We start from the raw sequence: 19,023 nt of genomic DNA on the forward strand, positions 1-19,023 counted from the left end.
TCTCTGCTGCAAAGCCCTCCACAGTTTACAGTTGCTGACTTAGCATCTGTGAGCCAAAAGACCCATGAAAACCAAGCTGGATCTGCTGCGAGCAACTTGCTTTGTGCCCCCTTGTCAAAAGCCCTGGGTCTGCCAGTGCTTTGGCTGGCTTTGCAGTGCAGAGATGGATACCCCAGTTGGTCTGAACAGCAGAAGTGATTTATAGTGAGCCCACTTACACCAAGCAAAACTGCTCTTTAATAAAGACATACCTTTCTTCTGCGATGCAGATCCTTAATGCTAAATTGGCTGAGCCTACCCACTCTAAGGATGTGTTAGCTGGGGCCAGGATAGTCTGGGGTTGTACGTGAGGCATGGTTTGTGGTGGGATCGAAGATCTTTTTTTTTTTTTTAAACACTCAGAGAAAGCTAGAAAAAAAAAGTCAGGCTTGCAGGCATGGAAGAGCTGGCTGAGGCTCACATCACTGTAGTTGTAGTTCTGTGAGCACGTGAAGGCCCTTTGTTTGAGAGGAGGGAGCTCAGCCTGGCAGGGGAAAGGAAGGTTACTGGTTCTTTAGGCAGTTCTTGTCCCAGTCATATGGGCTTCAGCATTGGGACAACAAAGACAGAGTGCTAACTTCATCCCGAGAGCAATGCTTGAATAAAAGTTGTGCCAGGGAGAAACTCACCTTATGTCGACCCTTTCATTGCCAAGGGCTCTGCACCATTGCCTACTGCACACTGTGTTTAATTAGGTGCTGGAATATGAAGCTATTAGCAAATTCCTCTAAAAGAAAGGAAAAACTATGAAACTAATGGTAAACAAACAAACGCAAGCTGCTATCAATGAGCATCTTATTTTTACCATTGTTTTGTTCTGCCCTTATGGATCATGCTCCCGCAGAGAGGAACGTCCATTGTTTCCCCCCGTTTTGTGATTTTTGTAATTCACTGAATGCAAGCATTGATGCCAGATACCCTGAGGAAGAAGCCCGTGATATTGAATCAGTAGCACAGGAATGTGTCTGGTGGCTTCTTATCTGTCTAAAGTCTCAAATTCAAAATATCCAGCAAACTGCACGTTACTAGAGATGATCTGATATCATCAGCCTGTGTGGCCAAGTCTGAAAATGTATGAATCTGTTCCCTGGGGGAAGCCTGTGAAAGTGGCTTTCCGCACTCCAAATGTGGGGGGCAAGAAGGTGAATACCTACATTCATGGGGCAAAAACACCTCCACAGGAACATCCATTCACCACCCTCCTTCTCCTCAGGCTGCAATGCCGTTTAAGTCTCCTTTCGTCAACATCGGGCAGCCAGACCCCGACTGCCCACAGCAAGCTGGGTACTGGGGTGCACAGGGGTGGCTGTGCTCGCCTTGGCCCTGGGGGACTGAAAAGCAAACTTTTCCTGGGGATGCTGCCACACCTCATAGTCCTTCTGGTCTCCTTGGTGCCAGGTTTCCCTCCTTCCCCCTTTCCTTGCTCTTGGCTCCAGTCTTGTCCTAGCGTGCTGTGCCTGCCTGACCAGGGTGTCAGTCCTTGTTAAATCGGTGTAGATATTTGGGGACAATTTGTTAGCGCTGTGGTAGCTGGAGAACTTTGTGCTTCAAGTTTATTTGGTTAATGAAGTTGGAGGTGGGGAGAAAAAGACAAACGTTTTCCCCTTGCCTTTTTTCTTTGGCTGTAAGGAATGATTTTATTTGAGATGATTTTTTTGTTGTTGTTGAATTAAAGCCTCTGAGAAGTAATATTGCATCTTCAAAACAAACTGCTGAACTCAACTTCTTTTACCAAATGCATGCAGAATTTTCCCCTCAGGATCCTTCGAAGCCCTGGAGTGCCAGCCTTGCAAAACCTGGGGCGGTGAGCAGAGTCATTTGAGAGTGATCTCCATAGGATACCTTTAGACAGCATGCTTATGTGTGTTTATAAATATATACATCTAATACATAAATTTTTCTCAGTGTGGTACTGCATAGAGTAAGCAGCAAGAAAAATAATGCAGAACCAAGGTGATTCAAGAAGATGCTGCCCAGCTGGTAAACTGAGAGAAAGAGGGGGGGAACCAAACAAACAACTAAACCTCTAACAGGCACAGACACAAGTCCTCAGCAGTTTTTATCGTTGGATTTGTCTTGCTGCTTAATACACGTGGTTATTTTTTTTTGTGATTATTTCAGATGCCTCAGGAACAGTACGCACACAGGAGCACCATGCAGACCTCGGAAGGACCCCAGGTATACAAAGTGGGGATTTATGGCTGGAGGAAGAGATGCCTCTATTTCTTTGTGCTGCTCCTAATGATTTTAATCCTGGTGAACCTTGCTATGACCATCTGGATTCTGAAGGTTATGAACTTCACAATTGTAAGTAGTGGGGGTTACCCTAAAAGCTGCAGGGAAAATGAGGGAGGGTGATGGTTGTTTCTCTGTGCATGAATTCAGATATGGCTTCAATGAGTGTTTTAGTTGCTATGGATAGCTGTTGTTACAGGGAGGAAAAAAAAATTATCCAACAATCCTTTTTTTTTTTTTTCTGCTGGAGGATGACTGTTAGGGATGTTTGCAGGATTGCCAGGCTGAGGAATCATCTCAGCATCACAAATCACGTTCTTCTATCCTATTGATATATATATATCTATACACACTTATATATAAAAGTATATATACATATTTTTATGTAAAGCCCCCCACCCCCAACATTTAATTAAAAGGTATTTTTAAATTACTGGATAAGGGTATTTTTAATTGGGGGTTAGGAATGAGTTTGAGACTTTCTCTTAGGTGTTTTCTGTTTTTCTCCATGATTGGGAAGTCATGAAACTTGGTTTGCCTTTTTCTTGGGGAAAGTTAACGTACTGAAATGAAATGTATGAAAGGTCATAAAAATGCAGTTCAAAAAGCTTCACAGAAGTAAAACAAAATTTCCAAAGTGTCTCTGGGTGCAGTATTTAGGTGGAGCATTTTTGTTGTGTTGTGGTTGGCGTGTCAGCCCTGCCAGTAGCACTCGCTTGCTGCACAGGCTCCCTGGCTGGACTTAGCTCTCCAGAAGCCCCTGAAAAAACGTAGGAGTTCTGTACTGAGAGGCAGGTTGCACTGGGGCAAATGATGGTTTCTGAGCCTTATGTGCCCAGCACATCGCTTGAGCTCTGCTCAAACTTTTGGGGATAAAAAGGGGTGCCTTTTTTTATAGGGTGAACTTTGCCCCCCTTGCTCAAACACACCAAAAGTCAGCATGTGGCAAAGCCTTTATAAAAGGCAGGCCTTACCAGTTTTTCAGTAGATAATTTGATCAGGCAGAGAGAAAATGAAATTACTTGTCCCCCCCCCCCCTTTTTCAAAGCAGTCACTGCCACCCTGGTCAGGTGGAGCTATTTTAGGACCATTAGGATCTTCAAGAGAAACCAAGTTTGAGGCTTTAATCCTGGATTTACTTTGTGAGAAAACTGTAAGGTTAAAATCTCCTAGACCAGTTTCAAGGACTTCCCCAGCCAGGCTCTGATGTGAGTAGTGCATTTGAAGTCTCCTAGCATTTCTTTCTCTGCTTTGGTCTTGTGAAGTCCTGCACAGCTGTGTCCAGTATTATGTCATTAATGGGCCATGAGAATTGGGTAAACAATCTCTGACTTACTATATTTTGTCTGCTGGATACAGTGTCAGGGGAACATGTAGAGTTCATTTTCTCTAACTGGTATGCTGTCAAGGTGTGCAGAAGGCTGTAATGCTTGTATGTTTAGGGAGCAAGCAATTATAAAGCAGTAATTCACAGAAAGCTCCTGCAAGTGGGTGAAGGGTGAGCCAAACTGGAGCAATTAATTCTTAATCAGGCCAGTTATTTATTCTTATGAAATTGATGCCACTTTGCTATATATCTTCTGCTGAATTGTGGTAATTACATTAATGCGGTAGAAAAATTGGTATTTCTGAGGTGATAGTAGATGTGGTTGTATCCTGGTCCTACAGACAGCAGTATGATTATTAGCTGAAGCATGAGATAACAGGATTTCAGATACTCACTTTTTAAAACAACTTTATCCAGAATAACCTACATTTGGGATGCCAGTCCCATGATTTTTGTTATTTGATGGTGGTCAGTCTGCTCTCTACAGATCGCTTGGGAAACGAGGTGAACTACTCTGATCCTTTTGCCCTCACAGCCCACTCCTGATCCATTGCATTTTGTAGGCCATCTGCAGAAGCATCATCTGCTAGAGACACTTACAGAAACCTCCCCCTTCCAGCAGCTCTCTCTCCCCCACCAGCCTATATGCTGGCTTTTTAGGGGATGTGCTGCTCTTCAAGCTGTTGTCTGAAACTATTTAAGTTTCCTTAAATAGTCCCTCACCCTCTGTGACTCACTGGGGATTAGTCCAGGGTAAAGTATATTTGTGTATGTTTTTAGTTAATTCATATGTTTTGGTGTTAGTGGGTGATGAACAGCTTTTGGTGATGAAAGCATAGACTGTAGCACTGAATCCTGTAATGGGAACTGCTTTATGGTTATAGGGCTCTCACTGAAAGAGTGGTGAGAGCCCAGAAGCCAAGTGTGAGGCTCTTGTAGCTTAAAGTTAGAGCTCTGCTACCTGTGTTGGGACCTAATGACTCGGCCAAACAGATTAAAAATAGACCAGGAAGGTCCCCAGGGGTAGTTGGTGTGTGGTCTTGAAGAGTGTTCGGCTGAGGATGTTGCTTTGCTGACTGGTGAGGTCTGTGGGGAGTCTGACAGGGCTGGGCCTCAAGCCTGAGCCGCTGCGATCAGCTGTGCGTGTGGCTGGAGCTGGGGACCGGGAGGGCCCGTCACACCACAGATGTGGCCTAGCTGGTGCCAGGAGTGGTACAGCCATAGATTAAGTTATAGCTACGTTTGTGTGGCCTTCCGCTTGGTTGAGGAAGTCCTGCCACCTGCAGCACGTGTGTTTAAGAGGTGCTGCATGTGGGCACGGCTCTGTTCATCTCCTGATCTGCTCGTCCTGCAGCCTCGCCAGCTGCTTTGGATCCCACTCTGCAATTCCTTCTGCGCCGTTCCCCAAGGCTGAGAAAACCACTTTAAGTGAATTTTTAGAAGCACTTTTATCTCTAAATAACAAATGTAGGGATATCCTCAAATGAGGAGATGCAAATACGCAAAATCTTTAATTTGTTCCTGTTCTGATAAGAGGAGCTGAGAGGTCTTCTGGGGCCGGAGAACGACTGGAGCAGTCAGTAAGCAGGAACTGCTGCTTAACAGGTCTGAGCTACCCCAGTGCTTGCAGAGCAAAAAAAGGAGGGGAAAGTTTTATAGTTTTGTTGTTGTGGAAAACACATTTCCAGTATCTTCCCACTCCTGAGCTCTCCTCCCAGAACCTGGGTGTGTTCAGCTCCACAGGACAGTCCTGGCACTTAGAAGAATTTAATGAGTGCTCATTATAGCTGATAAGCACTCACTCTATTTTAATGAGCACAGCAAACCTGCTCAAGAAAACTCAGGCATGTCCTAAATGCTGATAATGGGGTGGGGAGAAGGGAGGAGAGGAAGTGAGACAATCTTGGGGGGGAGTGGGGGACGCCTTCTCGTGTGGTTTCTACAGCATGTTGGGTACTATTCATCCGCTCCATGTCCATGTCCCTGAACTCCCTTTCTCTCCCCTCTGCATGCCCTGCTGCTCGTGCTCAGGGAAGAAACTCCTGCGAAATCGAAGCATAAGCTTCCAATCTGTGGCTTTAATATGCAAGGCATAAGTGATTTATTCTAGGTTTTGCTTTAATGTGAACATGGAAGGCGTAAACGTAAGCGTGGCTATCACTTTTTACACAGGTCATGTTCACATGTGGCCAGTCGGTCACTGTCTAGTCTGTTCTCTGGTGCAGTCGCTCAGTCCTTCTGTGGTATTTGATCCTCGATTTGTTTTTAAAATGATTTTTCCAGGCACAAGCTGTATGAAAAACAGGCCTGGAGGGGACCTGAAACATCATCAGCCTGTTCCACAGCTGGTTCACACAGTCAGGTCCATTTATCCAGTTCATTTGCATTAGAGCTATGCTGCAGGAAGCTCTGTGAAGGTTGCTACCTCCAAACTTTACTTTGATTTTCAAGCCAAACCACAGAATGAATCTGAACCAAAGCTGCCAATTTGGGTTGAAACCCCAATGCACCTTGAAGGTCACCAAACCTAATTGAGGTAGAAACCACTATCCAGCGCTAAACTTTCTGATGATATATAGGTAAAGGGAACTCCAGTTCATTTGGATTTTGGACAATGTGGTTTACACATATTGGGTTTGGGGAGAAAACACTAATGCCTGTGGGCTGTGTATGGAACTTACCCACTCAGTATGCCCACCAGGTGCTGGCTTGGGCTGTATCCTGTAGTCTTATGTGGTTTTTACTCAGCCTTGAGCTATGTAGGGCTTGGTTGAGCCCCTCAAGGATCTGTAGGTGCCAAGCTAATTATAAGGCTGGAACCAGAGCTCTTAATGGTCGTTTTCGTTATGGTCCACCTGCATTAGCATCCAGTGATGTAGCTTGTTAGTGTTAACATTGCCCATGACTGCAGATGAGCACATGCTATAAAATACTTGCATATGAGATGCTGCATATTTCTGTTCTGTTGTGGCTATGTTTAAATGGCAAATGTCCACCTACTTCTGTGTCCATCTGTCCGTTTGCTCTGCCCTGGTGTTTCTGTCTACAGTTGCCTACTCATATATTTTGGACTGTATGTATTTTGGGATAGAAGCTGTTTGTGTACAGCATCCTGCAGTGCTATATACTGGCAGATATTACGAGCCTATAAGTAATAATAAATAATTTCCTTCAAGTTGGCTTGCAAGGCTTGAAATTCCTGAAGAACTGCTTTCTAAGAATCATACAGAGCAAAAACTGTAGAAAAGTCTTTATAAGGAAAATATTCTGCAACTTTGGTATTCAGGAGAGAACGTTCAAGAATAAAGGTTAATGTCTTCCCTCAAGCCAGGAGAAATATGTGCTGCTTTCATATCTGAGCAAATTCATGCAGACTGCTTGTGCCACCCATGAATGCACCTTTGAGGAAGTGCAACATAGAAATGAGCAGACAGTGATCTGTCTTGCTCCTTCTTCCTTAGGATGCAGAAGAGAAAGGGGCTTTTCCTTCCTGGCCTGGTCAGGCTGTGATTGGGGTCCTTCCTAACCATAGCATGGTTCAACTCTGTTTTCTACTTCCAGAACCACACAAGATTTTTTGAAGGTAAGGGTCTTTTAGCGTAAGGTTTTTGATTTAAGTTGAGCAAAAACAAATGACTGAGATGGTTGAGATATTCTGTTTTTGCTTTAGGCTGCATTCGTATTTGAAAAGATATGTTTTAGCATCACTGAATGAAGTGTTATCAATTTAGAGAGACAAAATGCTGCTGTAGGTGGCAGAAAAGCTAAATATCATTATTATCTTGCTTTCTTTATTAAAAGTTGATAAGAAAAATAAGCTTTTAAAATTTGGTTATGAACTGTTATTTCCAATACAATTACTCCCTCTTGTGTGTAAACTACCTGCCACATTTTAATTACAGGAAAACAGTAGGGTAATAACACAGCGGTAAGGATGGATTAGAGTTAGGAAAGCTCATCTCTTTAATAGGCTGGATTCTTTTATTAATGATTTAAAATAATAGTCTGTTCTAATTTTTTTAATTAAAAATTGCCTCAGAATAAAATGAGTGTGCAGTTTATATTCCCTCTTCATGATTTCTCTGGGGTCTTTTTTGGTGCAATGGTAAAACCAACTTGGGAAATAAATCTGGTCTGCTTTTCAGATTCTGCTTTGCAGTGCAACTGCAATCGGTCAGCTAAAATTGTTAGAATTAATATTACTATACCCTTATTGAGGAAAGAATGTTTTTTTTCTCTCCTTTATATACACAAAATTATGCACTTTTCCATCTTAATTCATGTTGCTTTTTTTATAAAACAAGCAATTTTTTATGACTGCCCATATTACCCAAGAGCTTTGTGTATTTCCTTTATTTTCTCATTCACGTGGACTGCATCTTCTGATATAAAGATCTTAATCTTGTAGGCAACTGACAAAACCAGCAAGACTGAGTGACTGTACTGTTAAGTGAAGAAATTTCTATGGATGAAATCCTTAATCATGTGGAATCTAGCAGGAAATCTAGCATCGTCATCAGTGGAGCCAGCCATTCATTGTAATGCTTTTTATTTGCAATTTTTTACACTAAATTCTAACTTTCTTTTTCCTGGATTGAGGGGAAAAAATTATGCTTTTCTTTTACTATTTTTAGAGATCTTAATTTCATTCCCAGAGCTTCTGCATCTGTATGAAAAATCTTAAAGTATCTTTTTTTTTTTTAAAGATACTATATGTATCTTTACCTTCACTCCTTTGGAGTTTAGAATAAAATAGTTTTAATAGGATATGGTATGATTTTGTTAAAAGGTTAATTCCTCCATTGTTGCATCCTTACAGAGTGTCAAACTTCTGGTCCTAATGACATGCTACACTTCTGAAAACTCAGTCTCTGATATTTAATTTTTATTATATATGTACTAATCTTCTCAGCCAGCATAAGCACATAAGGCCTTTGTCTCCTGTTACCAAACAGGGATGAAAGGAGCTCAGATTTTTACCTCGCTGTTTTTACTCTCTAAAAAAAACTCTGAGTTTTTCAGAGCCTTGCCATGGCATTGGATATGCATACGCCATGGAATCGAAAGAAATGGTGAATCTTCTACTAGTACCTCTAAATCAAGCTGGATATGCTACAGTACAATCATTTTAGGTAGTTCTTTGATCTTGCACAAGGCAGTCTGTGGTATACAGTCTGTTGTGAAGGTAGATGGCTCCTTTCCCTCAAATACTTTGGTTTGGGTTTCATGGAGAACTGCAGATTACGTGGTCATGCTTCCATCTCAATGAACAAGCTTCCAGCTCTCGCTTTCCAATCATTTTTAAGCCGCTGTTTGTATTCAAGCACTGTTTGTATTCACTTCTGAACAGAAGTATATATCCAGGAGGCAGGAATACCTCAAGCATATTCAGTTCGTGTTTTACAGAGGCAGAAAAAAGCAGTCTTACTGGTGTCCCCACTGTGGAAGAAGCTGCTGCATTAGCTCTTGTGCTTGCTACCTGCTAGGAGTGGGGGATATTATGAATGTTCCCTGTGCCAGACAAAGCTTTTATCAGTGCTATTTTCTTGCCAGGAATTTAGCCCTGGGACCCAGATACCCTGGGATCCCAACATCCCTGGGTTAGTACTGCTTCTGATTTGAAAGAAGCTGTCAGAAACATGCAGCAACACCCCTCTCCTCGTACTTGCAGTTCAATGTATGCATAAGGCAAACGTTATCTGGAACATCTGCTCTATGGGCTGCATTGTCAAGACTGAATAGCCACTCTCCTGTACACCTCCCCAGCAGGAAAAAAACATCACTGCATTAAAAACACATTATGGCTTTGTTTGGCTCCGTCAAGACCAGAGGGACAAAAATAGTTGGGGAAGAGCGGGCAGTACAAACCACACAAATCCCTGCTACTGTGAAGCTGAGCATTTGGTCTCGGGCCTAAAGCTTCATTTCCAGGCATTCCTGCCTGTGAACAGAGAGGGTCCTGGCTGCTGGTGCCCCAAGTCCCTGCTGTGCTGTGGGGAGTGTGATGGGAAGCGAGAGCAGCAGGACCCAGGGATCAGCGACAAGGGCAGGGGTGGGCTGTGCAGGGGGGTGGATCATAAACTCTGGATCGCAGATCCTGCTTCTGCCACCTCCCTCCAGAGGGGATTGTTCTCAGCTCCTCTTTCATCTGAAGAAATAAGATATTTCACATTAGCATTCTTCTCAGTGCCAACAAAAGTTCTTCAGACTAGCAGTTTTGAAGCAGAGAGAGATTTGTCTCTTAAGGAACATGTAAAAGGTATTATTATAAATGTGCAAAAGAACAAAAACAAGCTCGCTGCTAAAATGCCAATAATCAGTTAGTCCTCTGAATAGCTTACAATCTGATCCCTCCCTATATTCTCACAGTACAGTAGGAGAAATGATTTAATTTGGCAATCTACACAGAAATGACGTGCCAACCTGATCTTTGTAGCAAGTTTTCTGCTCCTCCTTCCCTTGTTCCCTGCATTTCTTCTTTCTTTTAGAGTTCCCTGATATCCCTGCTGAACTCTCTGCATGTCAGAGAGCAATGACCTTCTCAGCTTTGAAAACTGAGCAGTCATTTCCATAACAAAAGTGTAATTTTTCTGAAGCACCTCTTCTCTGTGGCTTCCTTAAGGCTGAGATGCTACTTGGTGTAGCCTCCGCACCTCTTTCAACTTATCCTGGAACTGCAGAGCCATTAGCTTTTCAGAAAGCTGATGCTTAAAATGTTGCTTGGCATTTGGTCCTGACCCCCTGTTGTTTTGCATCTTGGGTTGTTGCACATAATCTGTGAAAAGGGGATGGAGGCAGCTCTCCGTCAGCACTGTAAATTCCTGTGCAAAGTATGAAGCAGAAGAAGCCCAAGCTCTTTGCATGAAGCCCCAGCTTGCAAACTAACTGCTGCTCATTAGCTGTGATGAGCTTCTGTTTAGTCAAACAGGAGGAGAAGGGGAGTAAGGAAAGTGGCAGATTTTCCCTACCTTTGTGTGCGTTTACCTTAAGTAATGTTCAGAATGGATTGTAAAACTTCACAGTTTTGTGGACAAAATTACAAATCTTTGCTTGTGTGGACTGTGTGCTTCCCCTTCCCTCCTGCGGACACTACGTTATCTCTTCTTGGATGCCTCTTCTCTACTCATGTGCTACCGTACCTGATCTGAGAAATGTCTTTAAGATACTCACTGGTGGTTGCTGCCATTTCACGTGCCTGTTCTTCCAGAGCTCTGCTGTGGAGATGAGGTTGAATATACCATTTGAATTCATCACAACTTACATTTTAGTTCTGGTCATTTCCATTTCAATTACATCTTCCCCATTACCCATCCCGCTTTCACTGCCGTGGTCAACAGTAAGATGGACTGAGGTAATTATTTGCATTGAGGCCTGAGTTTCTATGGGACTACACTCCAGTGCACTTGCATGAAGGACAACCTGTTAACACTGAAATGATATGGTTGCAGACAGATTTATAGGAGAGGAATAGATTTACACAGGTAATTCAGCCCTGACCTCTTGAGTTCTCATTACTTCTCATCCACCCAGCGCTATTGCCCATCTCTTTCCTTTTCAAATGAGATCCAGTAACTAATAGTGAAGTTATGGCAATCTGCTATATGAAATTTGTGATTATTTGCATTTAATTAAAGGCTTCTCTTGAGAAAATGAAGGGCGGCTTAACCTCAAAGAAGGCTCTACATCTACAGTAATTGCTTCTAATTGAAGTCTTTAGAGTTTCCACCCCACCACAGGAAAAAGGAAAAAGAAGTTTACTCCTACGCACAGGGTCTCTGAAAATTATTTTATCCTTGTGTAATTAAGGTGACTGAGGGTCCTTGTAAAAGATTCCTCAGTGTGGGTTAACCAGCTAAGATTAAATTTAGTTACTTAAAAGCCACGTTTGTGGCATGTTTATGAAAAGTCCACAGGCACTGTCCGTCCTCTCCAAGTGTCCATGCTGTGTGAAAGTGTCCCCTGCAGCTGGGTGCTCCGAGCACAGGGGATGCAGACACACCTCTTGTTTAAGTCTTCATGACCATTTCACTTTTATCATGGATTTCTGGTGTTGTGCAGTTCCTGATGGCTTTCAGTGGTATTTTGACTGTAAGAGGAAAAAACTTGCAAGTGTTTCTGATTAGTAAAAGTCTGAGCTGCAAAGCCCAGGAGAGCGGCCCCACCAGCTCGAGGTGTGCTGGGCAAGGCAACTCAGATCTTGTTCTTCTTCTTCCCAAGAAGAATAACTATGTTTATAGTTTGGCAGGTGTTCTCAGCGTGGGAATATGGGCCTGGGCAACCTCTTTGAGAATGCCCAGAGACCCAAATCACTGCATTGCCACATTAATCCTGATGTACACCATGCGTCCCTAAGGCAAGCACAACATTTTATAAGCTACTGTGGCCTCTTCCCACCTGTGCCCTCCCACAAGGGGGGAGGGCACAGGTGTAAGGAACCTGTCCTGCTCCACTTGCTGAGGTGTGCTGGTCTCTGTTTGGCGCAGTGGGCTGAGCTGTGCTGGGTGCCTGGAGCTGAGCCCGCAGAGCGCCGTGTCTGGTAAGAGCACAGAGCCTTCCTTGCATTACAGCCCCTGTCTCGGATGCAAGCATGCGGCGCTTGAATTACGCATTCTGCCTAATTACAACTACAAGCATTTTCATGCTGCTTCTGGCAGCACAATCATTCTGCCTGCGCCCTTCGGCTCTATTAAAATCCCTTCTTGTATTACACATCTGAAAACAGGCATGACAAAAATGAAAGTGTGTGTGTTGTAACAGCGGATATGGCCATTTTCTGCTGTTTATCCTCTATGCTGAAGGTGTGATGTTGAAAAACGTGACTGTTCTGCTCTCCTGTGTTCTTGCGTTGTTCATTAACACCTTGTATCGCACGAGTCAGTAGGAACATGCTTCTGATTTTTTATTTTTATGATCTTGAAGCTTTTTATTAACATGGTGAAACACAAAATATCTAGATGCACTGAAATCTTTCAGTGACCTCTTAGGAGGGCTCTAGATGAGCCAGAGATGGAAATGTCATTTTTTGTCAGTTGTAGATTTGTCATAATTTTTGAAGTTGCAGCTGCCATTAAATACATGAAAACATACGTGACCTTCTTCTGACCTTTCTTAGCAAGGACATATGCTTGGCGAAGTGCACCTCTTCATTTTTGGGAAAAAATGAAAAGAAAGTGTTTTAGTTCTGTATGCAGAGCTCTGACATACTTGTATGTTGTGTAGGTGCAAGTCATATAGATGTGTGTAGGTGCTGAGTTTGATTGAGATTATTTAGTAGGGTGGTATTTTTTCTGACAACAAATACATAATCTTTCAAAATAAGACATTAAAGCTCTTTGTTCTGGGAAACAGAAATGAAATGCCTCTTACAGTCTTTACCTTCCCTGCATGGTAGAAAGGGAATTCCTGCTAATTATATATATATGCGCACAAACCAACCACTTCTAAATTGTGCACTTATTTATGGAGAGGTGTTATCAAATGGGATTGATAGAAGGTATGCAGCAAAGCCTTGAATCTTGTGAATGGAGGAACCTTTAGGTGAGCAGCTGATGGCTGGGCTACAGAAAGATTTGGTGGATCCCAGCAATTCTGGTGTGGTTTTACAGAAAACTGCATTGTCTAGAAGGGAGAATGATTCAGTTCACCAGCAAGTATAGATTATAAGGCAAATTTCATCTTTGTTTGAAGCTACTTGTCAAAACCTATTGACTAAAGGTATTTGTCTTTGCTAGTATTATAAATGATTCAGTCTCATACATTGCAGGAGAAAAATCCTCTATGTTAGAAGGCAGATGTGTTTAATTTTTCTTCTTCCCAGTGGAGTTACATTTATTGCTGTTGCACCCTTTTAATAGGAAGCTTTTCTGCAGAGCGGATTGCCCAGACAGTCCCTTTTTTTCTTTTAGATGAGAATGAGGAGCTGTTACACATTCAGGGCTGAGATAACAATCTTCTGTATGGGAAGCCTGAGGCCGGTAAGAGACCTTGGTGCCACCGCTGCACTTGCAGTGTCAGGAGCTCTGCGAGGCAGCAAGAGCCCATGGGAGCAGCACTGTGGCCGTGTTCCCCGTCCAAGTAAGAAAGTCATCAAAATGGAAGGCATTAAGAGACTGTACTACAGGAGCAGTATGCACAAGGAAAGGGTTTCATGCTTTGGGGAAAAATCTGTTCTGCGGGTGAGGTCGGAGCCTGGAGTTGGGAAGTCAGTTAATTCCCTTTTGCCTGTAGAGTATGCTAAACAAACACGGAGTAGCCAGTCGTTTGATGGATGACTCAGTTCTCCTCTTACAAGGTTGTCAGTCCGTGGCATCGCTTCTGGGTTACGCAAGTATAAATGAGAGGAGAATCGGCTGGCAGTGTGCAGCTCTAGAAGGCAGGCAGCAAAGGAAAGGGTTTTAAACTTTGAAATATAGACAGCATTTGGGCAATTGAAAAGAAGAGCATATCCTGATTGGTTTGTTGGTTTTGTTGTTGTTGCTGTCGTTGCTTTGGGTTAGTAATAATCTATAGGCTGACATGTTAAATGGATTTCACTCACCTATTATGTATGTCAGTTTAAAACAAATTTATGCAGTACAAAACACAGACAAGGGCCCAAGAGAGCTTTGTGTACAGAAAGCTGAAAACAGCTACAAATCTCTGCTCTGAAGCATTACAGAACCTGGCGCCAGCTTTGGAAAGTGCCACAGAGCCTGCAGCTGGTGGACCACTACAGGTGAATTCCAGCAAATGAGGGTACACTAATCTGTTGTATTCATTTTTTTCTTTCCTTTTCCTGTTCTTAAAATGAAACCTTTCAATAAGAAATGTGAAGTTGAACGGCTAAGTTCACTGGTCATCCATAGTTACCACTGATGCTCATATTGGATGAGCTGGCTGAAATGCTTACTGAAAACGAACTTAGAGAGATGAGATTCATGATGGGGAAATGACCACCATTCATCCAAAATGTTTTCAGTAACAGCACGGGGAAGGGATTACACTGGTGCAATCTGTAGTTCTTGTTTTTGTTTTAAAGGTCTCTAATGAGCCATGTGTGCAGTGCATTTCTCCCTGGGAAATCCCACTGAAATCTGGCACTTGGATTTCATTTCTCGTGCTGCTATATTTAGAGCAGAAAGCAGATCTCCCAGCATGACTCCTTCTGGCTTATAGAAGCTCTGTGAATTGTCTTAGTAATATACACTAATCAGTTACCAAAGCTGCCATCCCCCAGTGAAAATCCTTTAAAATGATAAAGATAAAAAATAAGGGAGCAGAATAGTTGCATCTACTTTCTGGCTGCAGTCATGTGTCAGTACCTGGTCGTTGTATTTGCGCCATGGGGATGAGGGACAGATGACCTCGATGGATGTGGTACATTTTTTGTTACTGTGGCCTCTTGCTCAATCTGTATTTTTCTGCACCTCCTTTTTTATCCTGTGGGTAAGGGATCAGATCACAGTTGTCCCATTGAGTTTTAATGAGAGAATTAGTTTTTAAAAGTTTGCAATCAACAGTAGTCTCAGAGTGTGCGTGTTCCCTTTGTCGCAGTCCAGCAGTGCTCACTAAAAAAAGTAACAGGCGGTCTGATGTATTTATTTTTAATAAGTTCCCATTTTTCTCAACCTTAGTTCCATTAAAAATCATACACAGCCATGCCAAGTCAGGCATCGAACACAATCTTGTTATAATCAAAGGAATGAACCTTCCTGCTTCAATATAATACTTTTCCTGTGCTGGCGTCTGCCAGCCCAGCTGGACCCATATTTCTGCAGTCAAAGTGCCAGGATGGTCCACGTGCCGTGTTGAAGTAATATTGTGGCATAGATATTTATAAACTATGGTGAGCGGAGGGAGGTAATAGGCAACAGTGTTTGCAGTGTCAAGTCAGAATATTGTATTTTGGGGTATTTTGAGATGTATTTTGTGTATTTAATTCCCTTTCTGTGCTCGTCTGTGTAGGAAAAAATCTTTAAAACTTAGGAGCAACAAGATTACTACAGCTTGGTAGAAATTATGTTCAGAATTTCCTAAATTAAGCAGAGAACGTGTCCATCCTAGCAGCTTTTTGCTATCTTTCACAGTTGTTTGATAGGGATGTAATTTTCTCTAATCACTCAGAAAGATGGCTGGATATTTTTTCTATTAAATTCTGAAGGACTTAAACCTTTTCTGGCTTACCTTTGCTATTTTTCATGTTTATATACAACGGTATAATGCATCAGCATTTTTATATGTTTCCCATATAAGAATGAGCCATGCTTATAAAGGCTGTCAAACTTCCTATTCCGCAGAATAACTGGAGCATCGCTATAAGTTGACACCAGCCTGAAAATCACATATATATGCTGAGATGTCTTATTTTATGGCTGTGTTGCTATTTAATAGCTAAGCTGTGCCCTTTCTTTAATTTACTGTCGCTATCCAGAAGTACCTTAGTGTTGGGGGATGCTGCTGCAGGTCCCAGGTTAGCGCCGCTGCTGCTGTGGGTGACCCGGGTGCCCCAAAGTCGGCAAAGTTGCGCGTTGGCTGAGGAGCTGGCTGCATTGCGATAATTAACTAGTGAGCTAGAAATGGAAAAGAGACCAGTCTACAGCGTCTTAACCTTCTTTTAGCAGGTTTTTCCTAGCAGGGATTGGAATATAAAATGATTACTTTCTGCCCTCTCTTCTGTGTTTAGCCTCAGGAGGTTTCTGATAGGTTTTGGCTATTAAAGACAGCAGTAAATGCCTAACTGGAAGCTATCTGGCTTTCATAACCTTAAGCTATTTAGGAAACCAAAAGAGCTGAATGGATTTTCTGCCCCCCACCCCCTTCTTTTCCTAAGGAAAGACCTCCGAGAGCAGAAGGAGCTGCCTGCCTTTCAGGTGAATTCCACATTCCTCTCAGGATGATAAATTATGTCTGAACCGAACCAAAATGTTCCTAATAGCCCTAGTCAAAAGGCCTATTACAGGATGTCTAACTCACTTAAATTCCTTTCTGCTTTAAATCATTAATGATTAAGTATTTTAGGGCTAAAGCGATATGTGCTTAAAGGGCATTTTTAAGGTTAGCCAAACTTAAAAATGAACACCTGAACACAGACTTCCTCAAGTGACTTTGTTCTGGCAATGGGATAAGGATGTTGCTTCTACATGTGAATAATTTTGTTGGGATATTTACCAGGGCACCAGGAAGGTTTAGGAAGAGGAAGTGGAGGAACATTTTGGAGCAGAGAGCAAACAACAGGTTTGGCTTGCCCTTGTGGTTTGTAAATCACACTCCTGATATTACAGTGAGAAAGTTTGTCCTTGGTTTACTTTTCCAAATGTCATAACAATGTGGTGACATGAAAGACATTTTCCCAAAGGAATGACTGGTAAATTGTAAGTTTGCCAATCCGTGCTGACTTGCAGTTACTTGCATATCAGCGTGGTTTTATAGCAATGTGGATGCGTAATCCATCTGGTAACCAGAAAGATGTAGACTCCAGTCCAGTTCTGTGCTGCTGCCTGTCCTGCTGCTGATCAGTGAGCGATGCTACATGCTTATCTGTAAGGGTATAGAAATATATAGTAGATACCTGTTCAACGTCAGTCAGTGGCTATAGGAACTTCTCCATTGCTTAGACTTTTGACGTCTCCTGACAATGAAATGCAGAAAGTTCCTTTGTCACTTCAGATAATCTTGGTATTTACAGAACCTGTGTACTCACAGCGGCCGTGTTCATGTGGATACTAATGCCTGCAGGTCCATTTATATTTTCATTAAACTCATCTAAGAGTTTATTGGACTTGAGGTTTGCTTTCTAACCTTTTTGCATGAGTGTTGTCAGTGTGCTAAGTCAGCGATTACTTGCACTGTCTTCTGTACAAGCAAAATCAGATGTGACCTTAAGATCCAGTATCTGTGATCAGACTTGGACGCATCTTCTTTCAGAGTCAAAGCATTGATTCAGGGCTGGTATGCAGCACACACACCTTTTCCTGCAGACACTAAGGAGAAATACTGAGATTGGTCCCGTAATAAAACACACGTGTGCCTGACATGCTCATAGAAGTGGGTAAGCTTGCAGAGAAAGCTGAAAAAAGTATGTTTCCTAAAATATTTAAGTTGGTCCTTGAGGTGTCCAGACAGGTTCCACATGCCTAGGACCATAACAGTGCCCTCTTCTGTTGCCTTTATTGCAGTATAGAGGATGTGTTCTTTATAAACTCCAAAATACCCTTTTTCTTCTTGCTTTTTCTCTCTAGTCAGTGCAGCTCCCCACTGGGGATTTTAAGCAAACATTGTCCTCAGCTTGTTTGGGATGCCGTTAATATCAGTTCTTGGCCTGGTACAATGCAAACGTCTGGCTCCTTCAGAATATTTCTATTCCCCACTGAGTCGCTTCCCCTTTGATACGTGCTGAGTCAGCAGGTCTTTAATTGCTGTTCTTCTTAGCTGGGAGTGCTCTCGTTCAATACGTTAAATATTTGATTGCCCCAGATTTCCAGATAGAGCAGGGGACTTGTTTGGATGAACAAGCGCCCAGTGCAAAACCTGTTGCCTCTCCAGACAGCAAGCTTGGGAGCTCAGCCCAAGGCTGTGTCTGCAAACTGTCTCCTGGAGCTCGTAGGGGCTGTGGGGAGCCGTGCAGGCCAGGTGGCTCAGTCTGCCGGGGCACAGTTTGGGATGGCAGCAGCCGTGCTCAGGATGACTTGTTGCAGGAGTTTGTGCAAGTCGCCTGGGAGGCCCCTACGTGGCCAGGAGGCACGTGAGCGTGGCAGTGCGCTGTGCTCTCAGCTGCTCCCAGGACTCCCCTTTGCTCTTTTTTACAGAAGCAATGTAGACTTACCCACTGGGATACTCCCGTGCTCAGTGGATTATGGAGTCTGCCCTAAGGGACTCAGTAAGGCAGAATATTATGAGCAATAAAATTATCTTCTTGTAACTTTACTGAACATTATGCATGCATTTCATACTCAGTGAGCTGAAATAAGGGCACTTTTTAGAACACTTTCCAAGTATTTTTAAATGAATGTGTTGTGCAGGGACAACTTCTGGTGTCTTGCATAAGAAAGGCTGACTTCCAGGTAAGGCTGTTACTTGTTTGGCACTGCCACTGGGCAAAGTGGGTCTTCAGCCTTGCGAGTGGCTCTCTGAGAGGAGAAATCCAGTTTAGCATTCATGAAAGTGCAATACCTGCCCACAGAAAGCTGGGAATTGCTGGCTGTAAATGCCTCCGCACTTTGGGAAGGTATCTCTCCACGTGATGCTGTGTAGGAGAGTGCAGACTCTCATATCATGGCAATATATGAACAGTCTCAAGCATCTTCAGCGAAGTAGTTTTGAGGTTGGAGCTGCACTGCAGTCTGTGGAGGAGAATATCCCAAATGTACTTCTCTGTATCTGCCTGTGGGCTTCATTCCTCTCTGAAGTCTCACTGCCTCTGCGTTTCTAGTGCAGAGTACTATGTA

General features: G+C 42.9%; 1 protein-coding gene across 22 annotated transcripts in view; it reads left to right on the plus strand.

Annotated features, from left to right (window-relative positions):
- SGCD (sarcoglycan delta) overlaps positions 1–19,023 on the plus strand; it is a 517,792-nt gene that overhangs the window by 386,693 nt on the left and 112,076 nt on the right. For 15 of the 22 annotated variants that reach the window (XM_013176020.3, XM_013176026.3, XM_066977269.1 and 12 more), the window contains one exon: positions 2,161–2,346. In XM_013176020.3, coding sequence (XP_013031474.2) covers positions 2,161–2,346 — 186 coding nt within the window. The remainder of the gene's footprint in view (positions 1–2,160; positions 2,347–19,023) is intronic. The other 7 variants (XM_066977277.1, XM_048057084.2, XM_048057085.2 and 4 more) reach the window with 2 other exon arrangements.

The sequence above is a fragment of the Anser cygnoides genome, chromosome 14 (assembly GCF_040182565.1).
Source record: "Anser cygnoides isolate HZ-2024a breed goose chromosome 14, Taihu_goose_T2T_genome, whole genome shotgun sequence".
Lineage (NCBI taxonomy): Eukaryota > Metazoa > Chordata > Aves > Anseriformes > Anatidae > Anser > Anser cygnoides.